Consider the following 19,415-nt stretch of genomic DNA (forward strand, 5'->3'; position numbering starts at 1 on the left):
CCGACCACCATACCACCGCGTGCCGCGTAGGTTAAGACGCGGCGGCGTAAAGATTTACGTTTATTATTATTATAGTTTTATTTCTTAGGGAAAAATCATATTTAATGGCGGTGTATGTTTCGTCCGTAAATCGTCCCTTAAAATTAAAATATCAGTATATTTCAATGTGAAAATATGGGCCCTGGTAAAAAATCTAATAGCCCTGCTAAAATTTTGGTTCTGACTACGGCCCTGTATATTCTACCACGTTTTACAAAAAATTCGCGATTACTAGCGTTTTTTTCCGTACAACATCGGTGGTTCCAGATGGTGCTTCAACACTAAGAGTCGAACCAAGTTAATTGGCACCCTGCTGTTAGTTTAATGCACATTAATTTTCATATAAAATCATCGCATCATGATTAACACAATCTAAAGCCTTAGAAAAATCGCAAAAAGTGTTTGTAGTGGACTGTTGGCTGTTTAGGCTAGAGTAGACATTATTTAGGAGGGATGTTATAGCATCATTTGAACATTTGTTAATTAATAATCCAATTTGATGGGTAGTAAGTATTTTATATTTTAGATAGAAATGATAAAAGCCCCTTTATGACCAATCTTCCTATGATCTTAGATAACGTAGTAAGACTATTAAACTAAAACTGCTAAAACTACGGGAAGAATCTGTGTAAGTTAGCTTTAGCATCAGGGAGATATGAAAGCGGATTATGAGAAGGAGTTACAGAATTTGATTAATTTTTGGCTACATTCATAAAGTAATTAATAAGGTAAGTAGAGTTTATGCTCGATGAAGACGCCTTGTAAAATGGATCAGGTTTCTCAAGAATCATTATGAGAATTGGTGAGTTTCCTGTTATAATAAATAGTTTTGGTATTAATTTTATTGTCTTACAATTTTTCAGAATTGAAATGACTGTAATACTGCTAATTTATAATTACAAAAAAAATTGATGAGGTGTTATGAACAAACTAACATTGCTACGGAAATACTTTGAGGTATTTTTAACGAATATCAACCAAAAATATTATTATGTTATAGTGAATATTTGTAATAATTTTGTTTTATCTAATATTAATCGTTGCAATAAAATTGAAAATGACAATATTTTGAATAGAAATAACACGAGCTTTGTTGAATGTAATAATGGCATTTTACGTTGAAGAATGTCAATTTATAATATAAATTTCGTCTGTTTCCTGACTTTTCATAAATATGTAGGGTAACCCAAATAATAAATTTATTCTTTTTGTATTTTACACTGTGTATTAAGTGTAAAATGTAAAATGTGTTCGTGCTTATTTTAATCAATTATTGTGGCTCAAGTGAGCTCTTTTAATCAAAATAGAATATCTGAAACAATAATGACATCAATTTTAAGAGAGTTTTAAAATAATTTAAGGTGTATTATGAGTACCTCAAAATTGTGGATTCCCTTACATATAAAAAAAAAACAAACAAGAAAGCAAAGTGGAAAAATAATTCGAAAAAATGAATATTTGAACTGTTTAATTTCTTTCAAATCACAAACTTTCTTAGAATGTAAAGTAAACAAAAATTATAAATAAATAATTAAAAATATATAAATATAAAAGTTATAATATTTATTACGGACTATTCGAACAAACATTTTCACATCCCTTTTTAGTTTTGAATTTATTTTTATTGCCTCCACATCCGCTGTATATAAAAGGTTGGCATTTTGACGTACTGCTATTATAGTACCAAGATTCGTACTTATATTGACAAAAACCCCTAACAGGTGGTGCTTGACAAATCCCTGAAACATTTATCACATATATTAAATCATCAAAAGCTATATAAGTGAATTGATGGTTTTCTGATAGTTTTTTTCATTTTGTTTAACTCTCAAATATAATGAGACTCTTCCTCAACGTGCGCAGTTTCTTTATCATCTCTTCGGATGTCTGAAATCGTTTCACACCAAGCAATAGTTCTTGATATAGTCCATCATATTTGGCTGCTTCAATAATGGTCGAATGCTTACTATTTTTCTTAGTTAACGCATTAAAAGGTATCAACAATCACGATAATTTATTGGTCGGAAACGAATGTTCCTGTTTTCTTGGGTGTACCCAAGTTTCATTAAGATTACGTTTGAAGATGAAGATGTCCAAACATTCGCAATATTGAGCAATATGGCTGAAAAACCACTGGGAATGGTGTGCCTCAACTACAACAGAATTATTCCGGACAGCAGTCAACAAAGTTAGAATAGTCAATACATATACAGATACATATGTAACCTCTTATTTATGTAATCGCAAATCCTTAGTTTTATTTTATGTCCTTTCTTTCGACGATCGCTTAATAAAACGGCAGTGATTTTATTAACTGTAGAAGTTACAGTAAATTGTGATAAAATTATGAAGCAAATGAAAAACTCTTTAAAATCAGTTAGTCTTTTGTTTGAAAATTGATTTGGTTTATAACAAAAACATTGTTTTGAATAAATATGAGATTTAAACCGTTTCAGTAGCGCCCTAATCGAAATTAATCGTAGCCATGTACATATATATGATTTGAGCAATTCGAAATTCTTATTTAGAAAAAATATTTGTTTAAAAAATGAAAATTTCATTTATAATATGAAAAAAATGTTTCAAATATTAATAGTGAGGTTTTTCTTATTGCACATTGTTATTTTTTTTTAACTTTTGCATCATAAAAATTCCTTCAAGCTCTTTGAACTCAATTCTTAAAAAGTAGGGGTTGCAATTGGAGCCATTGAAGTTTCCGGCAAAGTGATTTTTTCGTAAAAACTGTAGCTTTTGAGAATAAATTTTCAAATTTTCTTCAATTATTGCAAAGAACATTCAATAAAGAGCTTATTAACGGAGAATAGTGATGTAAGTATTTTTTTATAATACAAAAAAACATACGTTTGAGAGTTGACAAGCATCATTCGTTTTGATATCGATTTTTTTTCTATTTTTATAATACATGTAAATTTCTCATTTGTACGTGTTAGGCAGTGATTTTTGGAAATAAATTTCATAACTATAAAATTTAAAAAATAAAATGTCTCTTTTGTTGCAAGTGATTTCGTATTATAATATTTGAATTTTTTTGTGATAAAAAATTGAAAATTCCACGGTTTTCCTGACTCTAACAGGGTCGGATTATGTATGGTTCCAAAGCCTTTTTCTCTGTCAGCTCATTTCGAGTCATTAAACAGTGTATAAACAGAGTTCGTTAGTGTCTTCAAAAAGTCTACCAAACAGCGTTGGAGCAGAACTGATAGGTAAAAGTGTTAACTTAAATTTAGTAGAGTGAGGTCACGAAAAATACTTTTCATCGAAAGACACTCCAGCTTTAAGGAGCATCCCTAAGAGTACAATTTGGAAAATAATTCCTATTCGATTCATTTCTTATGTTTGTTAGATATCACCTCATGGTGAAGGTCAATTTGATTGATTGTAATTTACCTTTATTTTCAGAATAAACACACAAATCTTCACATGACTTCAACGTTTCAAATCTATTGTCATTGCCGCCGCAACCGTTAAACCAAAATTTTTTACATTGTCCTATTGATATATCGAAATAGAAATTAGTGCTAAATTTTTGACAACGTTTGCTTCCTCTATTTAAGGGCTGTTTACAGATACCTAAAATTTCGAATTAAAATATATATAGAGTACATATAGACTTCATAAAACGTATAACATCCATTTTTGAAAAAATGCAAAAATACGTCTCATACGTAGGAACTGAAATTCTCAAAAATGATTTGATTTTATGAGAAAGCTACATAATGAGAAAAATTGAAACTTGAATGCCCTAATGCCCTAAGTAGAAATCCATGCATAGAATTGAATGCTATGGATAATGAATCAATAATAAATAACGTAGGAGATGCGGATGAAATAACAGAAAACTTCCTACAAAATCCTGACAAAATTCCTCCACTCTCTAGTCCTGACCTCGAGGAAATACTGCATAATATAGGACCCACTAACACCGTAAATCAATAAACAAATGTAGTTCGAGACATACAAAAAGAATCAGACAGACTTCAAGATTCAAACTCGGAATCTGACATTGAAACTCAACATACGTCGACAGAGAATCCTATTTTTTCTATTCCAATTACTGAAAGAGTATTAAACACATATAAGAACCAAATATTCATAAAAACTGGAGAAATAGAATCGATCGCCAAAATTTTCGACAATACTAGATTATATGTTACACTACCTTCAAACATTTCTTCCATCCAAATAATAAATTTTGTAAAAGAACACATCGCCCCAAACAAAAGATACGCTATTGATTTCAAACACCGCGATTTACCTAGAATCTTCACGACTACGATGCAATCGTACTTCAAAAATTCTGCTTTCAAAATTATATAAAGTAACACCGTTTTAGAAGATTTATTAACTAAAGTAGAGAAACTCAAATTTTATCATGAAACGAAAGCTTGCCATCGCGGTATAAACGAAATGAAAATAGCACTTGGTAAACGATTTTATTGGCCAAAATGTCCGATGACATTGTAGAATACGTGAATAATTGCGAAATTTGTCAAAAAAACAAATACGATCGAAAACCACCATTAATAAAATTCAACCTAACACCAACTACTTCACGTCCTTTTGAACATATTCATATTGATCGTTTTCAAATTTTAGGAAACACTTACTTAACCGTAATAGATACATTTTGTCGATACAGCCAAAGCCTATCCTCTATCAGCTGTAAACGGAATATCTATAGTAGAATGCTTATTTAATTTTATGGATTGCCCATAAAAATAACAGCAGATTCGGGTACGGAATTTAAAAATAAAGATCTTGAAAACTATTGCGAACTTTACAAAACTTCACTTCACAACTGCTAGAAACAGCAATTCAAATAGCCTCGTGGAGAGGTTTCATTCCACACTTATTGAACATGTACGATGTTTAAGAGAACAAAATCGAAGTCTCACATCAGATCAATTGATAAAACGGGCCATATAAGTAATAAAAGAAGTTTTTTTGACGGGGTCGGTCAACTACAAAAATGGTAGTTTGGTATACTTGATACCGATGACGGTAATAGATATGATAACGCAATAAAAATTCTAGAAACAAACCAACAAATTATGATTACGGAAAAAAAGTATTTAACCTTTCAAGCAATCATTTCACAAATAAATCTATACTGTCAAAATGTTATCACATGCTTAGATACTTTGGAAAACTCCATAGCTTTTGCAAAACTAAACACACTTCATTCTTCTATTATCCCTAGTCAAGAGTTACAAAAAACGCTAGAAGATTTAAGGAAAATTTACCCCGACAACCAAATTACAAAATTTAAAAACATTCTAACATACTACCGATTTTTAAGCACTCAAGTTTCGTTTGTTAATAATAAATTAATTTTTGCTATACATATACCAATTATCAAAGCCGAAGTCCTTAAATTATATCACCTCTATCCCATCATTCAAAACAACCAAATATTCTCCCTAAAATATTCCTATCTGGCACGAAACAACTCGAATCACCAATTTATAGAAGAAATCTGTCCACTACTAGAAAATGTATATTTCTGCATCGAAGACCACTCTCCTAACGATAATTGCACCCTGCAGCTCCTCGAAAACCAATCGACTAAAAATTGCCAAAAAATAAATTCAAAATTAGAAGAATCACTTACCGAACAAATCACACAAGACGAGATAATTATTATTCCAGTAAAAACGGAAAAAGTTTTTTACAAATACCACACAGACAAATACCTAGAAGTAAAAATACCTACACTAATAAAAATACCAAAGTCATGTCAAATAAAAATCAACGCAAAAAAATTCTACAACGACGTCAAAATACAACGAGGAAAACCACTACTTCTTCCCAAACCAATTACGGAAAAATACGATATGATTGCAGAATACGAAACACCCAAAATGGAAAAAATCAATTAGGAAGATATTCACGAAATAAGCAGAATGACGAATCAACTTATATCACTAAAAATTCCAATATCCAACCACTATCCCAAAATTTCGGGTAAGCTTATCTTTACTAGCCATAATTTTTTTAATACTGGGATGGATTTTTAAGAAGAAAATCAAGAAAACTCTGCAAAAATGCTGCAAACACCAAAACAAGAAATAAAATTCAATAAAAAAATACCCAGAAGAGTCCAAAATCGAACACCACTCCGTTATGTTCTCATCTTAGAGGGGAGGAGTTACATATGGAGTAACAGCTGACAGCATTTAACATATGTGATGACTTCGCGGAAACACAGAAGATAATAAAAACTGTATTGCTTTTCATAATTCATTCTTTGTTCTAACGTTGCTTAATAAACATATATTGTAATTGTAATTTTTGTTTTTAAAAATCCAAATTCGAAGTTTTAATATATAATTCGCGGGAACTTAACAGCCATATTTGGAATATCTTCGGATCCAAATAATAAGGAAAACATATCCCAGTATTTGATTCCAACATAACAGTGCACGACCGTATCATGGTCTTGATGTTTGAAGGTTTCTAGATGGAGTTTGATGGAAGATGAAGTTGAAGACGTGTATCAATGATGGGGTAGGTACATAGGTCAACTAATCTTACGTCTCTTCATTTTCTTGTGGGAATTTTTATCAATTTTCCCGTTTTTGAGTAAATGCGGGTTATTCTGTTTATGTGTTTGAACTAAAAAATAATTAAACTCCTCTATACAGGGTGTTCCGGGACTTAATGCAAAATTTCGGGAGTGAGTAGATGACGCACAAAATTTTTCTCATACGACCCCTCGTTTCTGAGTCGGAATTTATATTTAAATATATTTTCTAAATTATAGATTTGAACATAATGAATTTTCAATGTATGATTAAGTATGTATGTTCGTGTAGTGTGTTTGACGGAATAAATAGGTTTACACTACTATCTGAAAGCCAGTGGCGGCTTATGCCGATGGTTAACAATATATAATTTTTACAGAGACACCATCTTAAACATGTTGCAGGATGAGCTCTTGTCTAAGGGGACACGACGTTCCGAGGTGTGAATAAAAGAAATTATATAATATGAAGTTGCCAATAACCTTGAGTTGAGGCAAGAATTTATTTCGAAATTAACCTATGGTGGTGGTGTATCTAGCCAAAGCGTAATGCTTATTAGAAATTGATTTGTCTTACCTACTAAAGTTTTTTGTAACCCCGGTGGATTGCACATTTTCAAACATTCTAACTTCTTCACAAATCTATTAGAATTTCCCAAATAACCACCATACATGTATTTTACGCATTCTCCACTTGTTTTGTTATAGAACCAATGAAGTGTTGGTTTGTGACCATAGCCCAAATCAATAGGTAATTTGCATCTTTCTAAAAACAATTAGAAGGTAATTTAAAAAAATCGATAACATTACATTTTATTTGACAATAGAAGATAGCATAATTTTCAGTACCCAGGAGGTAAATCAGAATATAACATCGTAAATCGGTGACACAAAATTTCTTCCTTTTAACAAAAATAAATTTAGTATATGATGTTTATAGATACAAAGTATTTAAAATTCAAGATAAGTTTGAATAGACCTTGATATTTAATCAGCAGAAAGTATTTAATTCTAAATTACACTGTTCTGCGGGAAAATCCTCTCCGCCGAACACATTCATTATGTAGATAAATCTTACCTACTTAACCCTAATATCGACCTTTACACTGTAGTATCACCTAACGGAGTCCAGACAACGTGCTCTAAGCAGGTGTGAGAAAATACTTATCTTTATACATTGTGCATAATTTGGCAATACCGCATGGGATATCGCCATGTAATTTCGAAATTCATCGTACCCCATCTAATTATTGATAGATCCCTGTAAACAAAAATAGTTTTCGATACTCTTGAATCCCGATGTTTCTAGAAAATATTAAATGTTTCAAACTGGTATACAAGCACAAATACCGTTACGATCCTGTGTGAACTACACGAACTGTTTTTGTTTTTGTGCTGAGATGACACTGAAAACTCTACGAAAAGCAATGAACCCACTTGTAGGGAAAGCCTACAAGTTATATTTCGGATTCAAAATTGGCGATCAAGATAAATTTTAGGCTCTCAGAAAACCGATTCCTAAACCTCCATAAAAATATTATGGAACAGATAATTATGACACAGACGAACCAGAACCGAGCGCAAGTTTCGAAGAGGAAGTCGTTCTCGAATATAGTAGTGACTTGCATCTTTTCAAAACAAAGGCACAACTGATTGGATCTCGTTTTCAGTAGTGGAACCTTTCACAAAAATATGTGAAAGTTTCCACGGATCTGCAGGCAATGCTAGCTGTATTTTTCTCAAAACAAATAACTTATTTTTCTGTCATAAGATTCTAGGCTTACTGTGGAACTAGGTTTTTTCAATTTACCTACCAAGTGGCGACTAAATACATTTTTGTTTTTCAATGGAAACGTACGGTCATCAGTTCCCATTGATAATACTGTAAATATGAAATAAACATGCAAGAGCATGCACATGTTACTCCAAAGCATAAAGTTAGAAGATAATAAGTGAAATATCTGTGCTGACTTTGAAATTGTTACACTAGTCCCAGGACTGTAGACTCAATTACACTTTAGTAGATCAGCTGAAATTCCCGTGAAATGAAGTGAAGTGAAGGAAAACTTAAAGAATGATTGTTCGTTGTACTTCAAATTCGAGAGATTTCAAGAACCAAAATGTTGGAACTTCACTTGAAAGAATGGAGAAAAGAGCATCGTATGCCTTTGAAAGTTTATATAGGAACATCCTATGAAACAGAAAGTCTGACAACTACAAACATCCAGTTGAAGAATTCCAATCTTATAAGACCTTAACTTGCAATATGTCATTTGAATTGAATTGTTTCCAATCTTATTTAGAATTATTTGGATGCAGTTTCAGAGGAGAAAGATTTCACCAACAGATTGCTCAGATTAGGAAGCGTAATAGTGAAAAATGGACCCCCAATTTTCTAAAGGACTATCGTTCAACCCTTAAATATGAAACCCCTCCTGGCAAGTACAAGCGAACAAAAAATTTACTATTGAATCGTTTATAAATTGAGATTTTCATATTTTGTGTTATCCAACTGCCATCTCCAATGATAAAATTGATACATTCAATCTCAATGATTGTTTCACAAATATCAAAGTTGATTATTGCTCATCTCAACCATTCACCTCCCTGAGGTATGATACCCTTCAATGTCCAATTATAGACGGCGATATCGCACTAATTGCATCTGTTCAATTTTCGGATTGGTGCAGATGATGGGGAGTGACTTTCAATTCTCAAAAAAACCAAGGCATCGTCTTCAACCATCCAAATACCCGGAACGTACGACTTCTACATCGTGAATGCCCCTTAATGCTTTGGGGGGGGGCGTCTAGAGATCTTCAGAGTAGATGTGCGATAACCTGAACAGAGTATGGAGACTAGGAGTTCTCATCAAGATGCTCGGAGGAAAGTTTAGACGAATCCACTCTCTTACCCTACTTCATAGGTATAAAACTTACATCCGTCCCATAATTGAATATAGAGTAAATTCCGACTACATCCTATTTAACCACCAACTGACTTTAGGCCCAGTAACATTGTTTATGTCAATAATGACATACTTCAACTTTATTACAAGCCGTCTAGAAAATCTAAAATTCCGAAAAATGATTCTAATCTACTGTTAAAGACTCTTTTTCCCTTCAGGATAACCACTAGGAGACCCCTTTCCTCTAAACCTAAAAGGAAACTTCCTTATCCCACCATTGGCTGCTGATGACGACCTTTAAAGACCTTTCAGAAAATTACCTCAACTTCCTCAATAATCACCCCATCGCAATTAGGTGGAAACTTTCTAAATCCCATCTTGTCGATCGTTTGCGGTTTTCCTGTAGCCTGGTGAACTCGTTTACCAGCCAAATGGCCGACGATAGAGGATAATACACCTTCCATAAAGCTGTTTGGTTCATCGAGTCCTTTATTGCTTCCATTAATTCAATTCAATTCAAGCCTTGCACAGGAAAATTTTCCTATGTCAGGAACCCTTCTGAAACCTCTATATACATCATAAAAATATCCCTATCTCTAACCAAAAAAACCAACGAGTTACTATCAATACCTAAGCCACCTATACAAGGAAACGTTTCTAGTGAATTGTGAATATTTTGTTAACAATTTAGTTAAAGAGGATCAAACTATGGATACCTACTTGCCGAGCTCCAACGTTATACAATCCAATATGGTTTAGGAATGACGGGACCAGTTAAATGAGTTAGACGAGAAGAATAGGTTCCAGGAGAGACTAAAGTGGAGGGCAAATAGCAAACTAAAGTAAATGTGGATAAACCCTTCATATAACCTAAAATCTTCCGTGGAATCAGCTAAGAGACAATAGAGAAGGCGAAAGAGAGGAAAAAATTTAGTTACTTGGAGGGATTGAGACAAGGAAAGATACTCTAGGGAACTATAAAATATATATTGTTCGTATCAACCTAAGTAAAAAAGAATATTTACATGAATTCGAGTTTAGCAGAGAATGCGACGTGCAGATTCCGCTAGGTAGAGCACTAAACCTCTACCTATACTCTTTCGACGTTTGAGAGATTATGGTACTACAGAGCACTATACCGGTGAGGTAGGGGAGCAGTGAAAATTTTTGGCAGCCAGAGCCATTCCGTAGATCAGAATACACAATAAACTATACATACATAGATGCTGGTATGTTCTTTAAAATAAAAGTGATAGAAAATGAACAAAACAAAAATAATAAATTGATAGCATGTTGAATTATTGAATAGAAAATAAAATATAGATATATTTTTAATAGATTAGTTTCACTGACGATCATTTTATAAAACAGTAAAGGGGAAGAACAGGTAAATTAGTGAAGAAACACTAATATATAATAACAAAAACAAGCATTAAGCTTTTTAAAAGTAAGAAACTGTTCGCTGAAATAATTTTGTTTATTTTAGGAGATGATTTACCTTTGCCTTGTGGATCAACGCAAGTTTTCTGGCAATTTTCCTTAGATGAGAATCGATTATCGTTGCCACCACATCCTCCATATTTAAACAGCTTGCATCCGTGTTTCTCTGTACTGTAATACCATTTAAATGTAATGTTGTTGCATGATCCTCCATCTTGAGGTAGAGAACAACTTTCTGCACATAAAAATAAATTTTACAAATCAATGTAAGTAGGGAAAATGTAGGTTATTCTTTTAAGTAATATTCCACTACATGGACCGTGAAGCCGATCCTGTTCGGTTTGATTAGGCGAAAACGGAATTCGTTTGATGTCTGTTTTTATCGCAGCGGCGATTTGTTTACATTGTGTTTTTTATATGATTTATAGGAAGGCCTTTTATTTATCGTTTGTTTGTATACTTTCTAGAATATTGGAAATTCTTTTCTGATATATTTGCGCTTGTTTTGCAGCCAAAATTTAGTTTATAATTAAAATTCATAGGGATCAGAACGAAATAGAAATAGACAAGTAATTATAAAGGTAGTGAATTTTAATTCGTTTAAAAAAATTGGGAAATAAGAAAAACATCACAATACAGAAAAGCAGTTGATTGACAAAATAATAACAACAATAGAAGCTTTCAAGATGAATGAAAAGGATGAAACTAGTGTTTTTTCCTAGTGGTACATACAGGCAATAACATTGAAAACAAGATCCCCGATACCTTAAGAATTCTTGATATTTCTTAAGACACTTTTATTAAATTGGTAAAATTGGTATCAATTCGTGACGCTGTGGATTTCCTAGCATGCCAAAACATCGTAATCCAGTCAAAATAACAAAAATAAGTCATAACTTAGCCAAAATTCGCATAGAGCTGAAAATTGACAGAGACGTTAAATATATCATTATAAATGAAATGTCAAAAGTCCTCTTCGATCCTACTTCTGCAAAAAATTTTATTCAATTTCAAAAGTACAAAATTAAGGTTTTTTCCATTTTTCTCGAAAACAGTAAATATTATCGCGACCCCAGCATTTCGCACATGAACTAAAATCATTGTTTTACATAAAAATCTCTTTTCATATTGGCGAAATAATTAAGTAAATGTTTATGAAATACATCAAAAATCGTACACATACAGACTGTTAAACTTTAAACCTCTTAACTTTACCTCAATCTCAAAAATTTTAATAAATTTAATAAATAAAACTTTCACCACATTTCCATTTGGAAACATAATGAAATAAGTTTACCTACACTCTATGAGTACACCACAGATCAACACGTGTCGTGGCGTGACTGTTGGTAGTTGGAATGAAATTACTTCCTCGGATTTTTTCTTTAAAAAAAGAATCAGTTTTGTTACTTTCAATGAATAAGGAATCATTTTACGACCCAACTTCCCTTTCACCTTCTTTTTCAGTTTTCGCAATGCTCTTCATTCTTTCAGAATAGTCTCAATATAAGGATTCTGTAATTAGTTTAATACGGCACTCATTTCTCTTTGCCGAAGATCTTTAATGCGGTCTCCAATCTAGAAGCCAAACGTAAATCATTTTCGCTCAATTGTTGTAACAAAAATTTCAAAATAGCATCAGTCGTGCACAAATAGGCATCAGAACGACAAAGCGCTTCTATCGATAATCTAACCAGGGTTAAGACAATAAACAACTCATTAATGAGTTCAAAATATGATTCATCAAAATGTATAGGTCTACAAGCGCTTTTGTTTTCAATTTTTTAGAAGAATAAAGCAGTCAAGCATTCTAAATAGAGTACTTCACCTAGCTCAGTGTTTCTCAACCTTTTTGGACCAAACGCCCCCTTTGTAAGACCCGCTTCTTAATTCGCCCCCCTTTAAATTTTAACAGATAAAAATTGTAAATACACGAACATCGCGTTACTTACATAAGGAAAAAATTTAAATGTAGAAAAATTTGGTTGGTTACAACTTATCCATATCCAAAGCTGCATACACAAAGTTTTTATGATATCCCCAAAAAATGAATCAATTGTATTTAATTCAGGGCACCTCCTGTAAGTATTTATAATAAATAATTATAATTTATGACAATTTTCTTCAGAACGGTCCCTGTAAAAGTTATGGATTGTTAATCATTGGGCATGTGCCTCCACTGGCATTCAGATAGTAGTCATGATGTTCGAATGTAGAATTAAGAAAATATTCTTAAATATAAGCTCTGATTTCGCAACTTTAAAGGCGTACAACTCAGAAACGCATCAAGTCTTGGTGCACCCTGTAGAGCTTTGGTAGCAAAACTTTTTAGATAACGGTTCGACTTGATTTCTCTGGCAACTGAAAGCCGAAGTTAATTGAAACTGTTGTGCTAGTGAACGTAAATGAAAAAATGAGCCTTTATTGAAAAGTAAAAACATTTTAAACTTAATTGTTTATTAACACCATGTAAAATGTCCTTTATGAATACTACGCGTAGTTAAATTAAATCATTACACCGTCTGTATACTATAGAATCGAAAAACGGACTCACCTGCTTTGGGAATTGGATCACATCCATCAGCATTAGGTCTTAAAGAGAAAGTAATGCCATCATGGCAGCAACCGTACGTAGATTCATTACATGTTAGTTTACGTGTTGTTGTAGGTTCAGTTGTTGTTGTAGATTCGGTCGTTGTGATTTGTGGAGTTAAAGTTGTTGCAGGAGTTTCAGTAACACCATTAATTACTTCTAATAGAGCGTCATCATCTATCGTTGGTATTGAGGTAGTTGTAGGATCATCACGTTCCGTCGTCTTAAGAACACCTACAAATAAAAACAAATCGATAAATATACCACTTTCAAAATAAAGTATTAGTTAACTTGAACGTACTAGAAAGATCTTGACACATCGGCAATTCGTTAGACTCATTAGGAATGAAAGCGTCTTCAATATCGGGTGTAACCCCATCGATATTTGGTTTAAGCACAACTAGTGAAGTAAACTCTGTTACCAATGAATAATTCATAGCTATTTCAGTTGCAAATTTGAAAAGCGAATTGTTATTTGTTTTCTTGTACTCTTCTGCAAGTTGTTTCACTGTTAAATATGCCCAAACCTTTTCTAACCTGGCAACGGGGACGCCGATTTTAGCCTCGAATTCTTTTTGACCTTGTTTTGCTGTTGCTGATACTGATATAGGTTTTGTTGCATTACCTAAAACACCTAAAAATATGATGTTTTATAGGAACACATAAAGGATGTAAGGATCTGTAAACAAAAACGCTTAGAATATTTACCTTTTCCTGCTACAATTATTTCTGATCCATTGAAAAAAAAGGGGAAGTAGGTTTTAGTTACAAGTGCCGTATTGGGTACGTTCTTAAATGATAAATCAGTTAAAGTCAATTGTGAGATTGTTTGATAAAAATCTTGTAATAGAGCAGAAGAATCAGCTCCAACAGGAATTTTCCTAGCTGTTGCTCGATTATCTCTGCTTAATTTATCCAAAAAATTCCAGTCTGCGTCAGATCCAAAGCTCAGTGAAATAATGGGAACATTATAGTTTGCTTTGTTGATATCTGTGATCTGTAAAATTATAATTAATAATTATTTATAAGTCATTGAATATTAATATACACTACAGGTCAAAAGTTTTTGCCCACTTCATAGTTTGTGTGATACACAACAAATAAAAACAACACGATCGATTTTGATATTTATATAGATAAGAATATAGTAATAATAAAAATAGAGTCCATAATTGTTATGTATTTAAATTTTTCATTAATCGATGTAACCCCTTTTGCTTTTATTATTTCGATGCACAATTTTGGTATTCCCTGTGATAATTTCGACAAATAATTGTTATCTGTTTGATTCCATTCGTTCTTCTGGCTATTCCAAAGATGTGAAGTAGAAATAGGACACTGCTTTCTGACCTCTCTGTCCAATTTGTCTCATATCAACTGAGGTCGGACGTCTATGACGACCAAATCATTACTTTCAGAGAGGGAAATACTTTATTGTAAAAAAATTGTTACAATTTGTAGACAAAAACTTGTGAAAAACAAATTTGAAAATAACTAAATAAATTAATAAATTTTATATTTAGACAGAAATGCTAAAAGCCTCTTTCTCGCCAATCTTTCTATGATCTTAGATAACGTGGGAAAAAGTGCAATTGGGCGATAATTCGATGTTTGATTTTTATCTCCTCCTTCATATTGAGGTATAATTATAGCCGTTTTAAGGCAATTAGAAATAGTGCCATTTTGAAATGAAATGTTAATTAAAGTGGTAAGTTGATTTAATGTGCAACCGCGCAGACTCGAAAATATGTTTAATGTAAGTCCATCAGTTGTTCCAGATGATTATTTATTTTTGATGTCTTTAATTGTAAAGCGAAGCTCTGCTAAAACTACGGGCATAAAGAAGAAATTGTGTAAGTTAGCATCAGGGAGATGTCAAAGCGGATCATGAAAAGGAGTTATAGAATTTGGAAAATATTTGGCTACATACACAAAGTAATTATTGAGGTTATCAGGTGAAGTAGGGATTTTGCTCGATGAAGAAATTTATTTCTCAAACCATTCATAAAGGTCCATGTTTTTTTTCAAAACATTACGAGAATTGGCGAGTCTTCTATTATAATAAATATCTTTGGCAGCTTTTATTGTCTTATGAAACATTTTTCCGTATAGTTTCACGTAATTTTTGGAGAAGACACTATCCGAGAATTTCCTTAGGTGAGATAAAGATCGAATGTCCTTTGCAGGAAGATAATTGAATGCCAGACTAGTGGATTCTGGATCATACCATGACACGACATAGTACTAGAACTGATCTAAGTTATTCTGGTTGGTGCCGTTTTATGTATGACCATACCAAAAGAATAAAAAATTGACTGAAGACATTCCTAATCAGCACACACACTGGAATAATCAATATTGAGATCGACATATAGAATAAGTTTGCTTCTTAAAAGTAAGGACTCTAGTAAAGACAGTAGTTTGTGACAGAAAGTATGCACATCAGCGTCAGGTGTCCTGTAAATACAAACAATAGAGGTCATAAAAGTCTTGTGGTAGACGATAGAAAATTCGAATACTTTCTGTTATTTCGGAAACGTCGTTATTTGTGGACACGGTCATAATACCTCCATGAGATAAATTAGTTCAATTGAATCTGGCTACTGTGGTACAATTTTTGACAAGAATAGGCTCTTTATTATGTTCAGTCACGACAATTTCCGGAAAATAAAGCTCCTCTAGTAACAGAGTTCTCTCGCTCCGGTTCATCTATTTTGTGTGTTAGGGATTGAATATTAATAAGAAACGGGCCGAGCAAGCTATCAATTAGTCTTGCAGAGGGTGCTGGCTTCTCTGATCGCGTCATTTCAACTAAAAATTTTTACATTTAACTGGAGAACTACTGGAATGATATTTGGTATAACTTTCCCTAATTTTTTGAAGCTGAAGAATTTTTTTCTATGAGAAGAAAGACCTGTTGGCTAAACCAATACCATACTCGTTATGGTAGCGATTATATAACTCGCGCAATGAATCCACATCTCTAGGGAGTCCCTCTGATACTATTGCTAATTTGATGCTGGTATTCGTATGCCCTGCGAAGTACGATTTTCCTTTCAAATTCTTTCATATACTCTTTGAGCTGCTTCGAGGAATGCTTAGGATCATTGTCGTCATGCTGGAAGATAAATGTTTTGATGATCAAGTGTTGACCAACACATACCACATTTCCCTTTTATATTTTTATAGCCATTTTTCTTCAAAACCGTCCGATTCTTACGAGGTCTCTAGTTGTCCAAAACAAACTCAACCACCACCAAGCCTTCACCCTGTTTTACAGTCGGGATTAAACATGGATCTTACATCCATTCTGCGTTTGTATTTGTGTACTTCGTTTTGGAGAAGGTCTTCTCACACAAATAAGTAGTACCAAAAGTTCCTGGGCTAGGGTTTCAATGTCAGTATCAAAAGGATTCTGAAAGATCTTAATTTGATTCGCAATGGCATCAAAGTCCGAGAAACGAGTATCAATTTTATTTTCAAAGCACTCAAAGTTTCGATTGCAAAATCGATAGGAAACTCGGTCTGTGGTGTGGCTGAATATTTCACATGTTTTAAAATGTGAAAAACATTTACTTCGTAGTTGTAATTGAAACAGTATCAATTTCTTCCGGAATAATTTGATATTAGTGTATAAATCAGGAGAATGCTGGTTTTCTCCTTGCAATCTCAAATTCAGTGAATATTCTACTGATCTTTGAATTTTCTGCATATTCACTAACAATTTTTCGCTTCTTTTCTATACTACTAAATCACACACAAAAGCAACAATTCAAATCAAAATACTGTTACAAAGATGTCTTAAACTTAAACACGCACAAACACGTTTTAAAGAGGTACGCACTATTTTATTTCACAAAAGTGTCATAGGAACTGACTTGTGGTTGCGCCACTAGCCTCATATATTCAAATTACTGCCATCTAGAAGTGAGTGGAAGACACCAGAGCTTTCTCGAACCAACGAGATTATTCTGTACGTGCTATTAGCGCCATCTATTAGCGATAGAAGGTACTACCTATTTCCGCTTGTGTTCACCAGATGTCGTGTGACGTTACTGCTCATGGTTCGTACTTAACGACTAATCTAGAAATTACAGAAAATGACAGGAAAATTAATAATATGCAGTGTTGCCGTTTTGCGGACTTTAGTCCGATTTGCAGTCTTTTTTAAAAGTTGCGTATTTTTTCGGATTTTTTTTTCATCAGTGGACTATTTCACTTTTTACTACCGGCAACGATGATAATATGGTTTTGGCCCTCGGAACTTACTAGAGTAATCAGTAGTATGGCTCTAAGGCTGGATAGTTTGGAGACCCCTGGTCTAGATAAAACCGACAATATGGTTTGCATTCAGCGGACGAAACCGGAAATGAAATTTGTTAAGTTGACTATAACCTGTGATCAAACGTCAAGATATATCCTTTCTTAGCAGAAAAGAAATCGTTTATGAAGGTAAGAGACATGAATTGGAACTGCATAAATTATTCTCTCTAATTTCGTTTTGAATTATGACAATTTTGATATATAGATATAAAAGTGGGTGAGTGATGAGTACACCTCGTACTCTTTTGAAAAGGAACTAGACAAAATCCATCTCCACCTTTACCATTTAATGTAACACTTGTTGAGTTCAATAAAAGCAACCGAAATAGCCTCTGTTTTGAAAATATGCCTGTCATAAACTAAAAAGACACAGAAAACAGAAAAGTCTTGAGAGCGAACGCTCAACGTGTTACCGATCTTTACCGTTACCAATAGGCAGCAGTAGCGCTATGCGCTACGTCCACAATGAGACCAATGAGAATCGTACAAGTCAGTCGTTGTGAAGATTTTTCCGAAAACTGGAAAAATTGAGTATCGAATTATCATTAAATATTTCTTAAACACTATATACGGTGACTTTGCTTTATCATTTACGCCCGTAAAATTTTGGGCAGCTGGATTCAAATGTGGCCAAATCAGTTTAACTAACAACGAGCGTTCGGGACAACCAAAAACTGGCGACAACCGGTGATATCATCAAAACATTTCTCAGGCCTTGATGCGGTTTAAGCAAAATGAGAGTGTTTTTTGAGTCCTTCGACTCACCACTACACTTCTAATTATTGTTATCACAAACTCCTTTTCATCGGTAAAAAAATCATTTTCTGACTGAGTGGAAGGATCATTATTTCGAGATGTGGGTGAATGTCTACCGATTTCATAATCATCATCTGATTATGGGTTTATTAATGATCTGAATGTTATGTTTTTTTTTGAATGTTTTCTTTGCGTTTGTGATCACAAAAATCAAATTTAAAATTTTTCCTAAGGACCCCAGTGATAATGATAGAAATATGTCCAATCCCTTTTGTACCTTTCAGCATACTGTCGAAAATTGTCTAAGAAAAGGGGACACCGGGGCACACGTATTTAAAAATGGAAAACAAAAGTACTTACTTTTTGAATAATAACTTGCGTATCGCTAATTCCTACAACTGGAATACCATCTGTTAAAAATACTAAGACCGATTTGTATTTTTTTGGAAAATGTTCCTCTAATTTAGACACCGCTAACAATCCAACTTCTAAAGCACCGATGCTATTTGTTAATTGATTCGCATACATTGCATCAACCATTGATTTCAACTTATTAACATTTGCTTCAGTTGCTGGAAAAGCTGCAGGAGTAATCGTCTAAAAGCAACGAATTCTTATGTACGTTCTGTTTTTGATGCAGAGAACGTATGGGGTCTTCGAATATTTACGGAGGGGCTTATTGGAAGAAATTATTTAGAAAGCTACAATGGGGACAAAATGTTATTGGTTGATGTTGACATATGAAATGAAAATGTGATTCGAATGACAACGCATAAACCCACTAGATTCAGCTCTCTGCTAGGATAGTAAAA

The 19,415-nt window shown here is 33.2% G+C and overlaps 1 protein-coding gene and 1 long non-coding RNA gene across 4 annotated transcripts in view; one reads left to right on the forward strand and one right to left on the reverse strand.

Moving 5' to 3' along the window:
- The first annotated feature begins 320 nt into the window (after positions 1-320).
- On the forward strand, positions 321-1,556 carry LOC130893637 (uncharacterized). Its single transcript, XR_009059230.1, has 3 exons — positions 321-545; positions 614-841; positions 903-1,556. It is a non-coding gene; the product is annotated as an uncharacterized LOC130893637 (long non-coding RNA).
- A 27-nt stretch (positions 1,557-1,583) lies between these two features.
- Positions 1,584-19,415, reverse strand: part of LOC130893634 (inter-alpha-trypsin inhibitor heavy chain H4-like) — a 32,783-nt gene continuing 14,951 nt past the window's right edge. The window contains exons 6-13 of one of the 3 annotated variants that reach the window (XM_057799880.1): positions 18,964-19,200; positions 14,233-14,521; positions 13,826-14,149; positions 13,486-13,758; positions 10,990-11,166; positions 7,161-7,349; positions 3,448-3,630; positions 1,584-1,778 (exon numbers count right to left, since the gene is read on the reverse strand). In XM_057799880.1, coding sequence (XP_057655863.1) covers positions 1,606-1,778; positions 3,448-3,630; positions 7,161-7,349; positions 10,990-11,166; positions 13,486-13,758; positions 13,826-14,149; positions 14,233-14,521; positions 18,964-19,200 — 1,845 coding nt within the window. In that variant the 3' untranslated portion in view covers positions 1,584-1,605. Of the gene's footprint in view, positions 1,779-3,447; positions 3,631-7,160; positions 7,350-10,989; positions 11,167-13,485; positions 13,759-13,825; positions 14,159-14,232; positions 14,522-18,963; positions 19,201-19,415 lie in introns of all 3 variants that reach the window. The other 2 variants (XM_057799879.1, XM_057799881.1) reach the window with 2 other exon arrangements.

The sequence above is a fragment of the Diorhabda carinulata genome, chromosome 5 (assembly GCF_026250575.1).
Source record: "Diorhabda carinulata isolate Delta chromosome 5, icDioCari1.1, whole genome shotgun sequence".
Lineage (NCBI taxonomy): Eukaryota > Metazoa > Arthropoda > Insecta > Coleoptera > Chrysomelidae > Diorhabda > Diorhabda carinulata.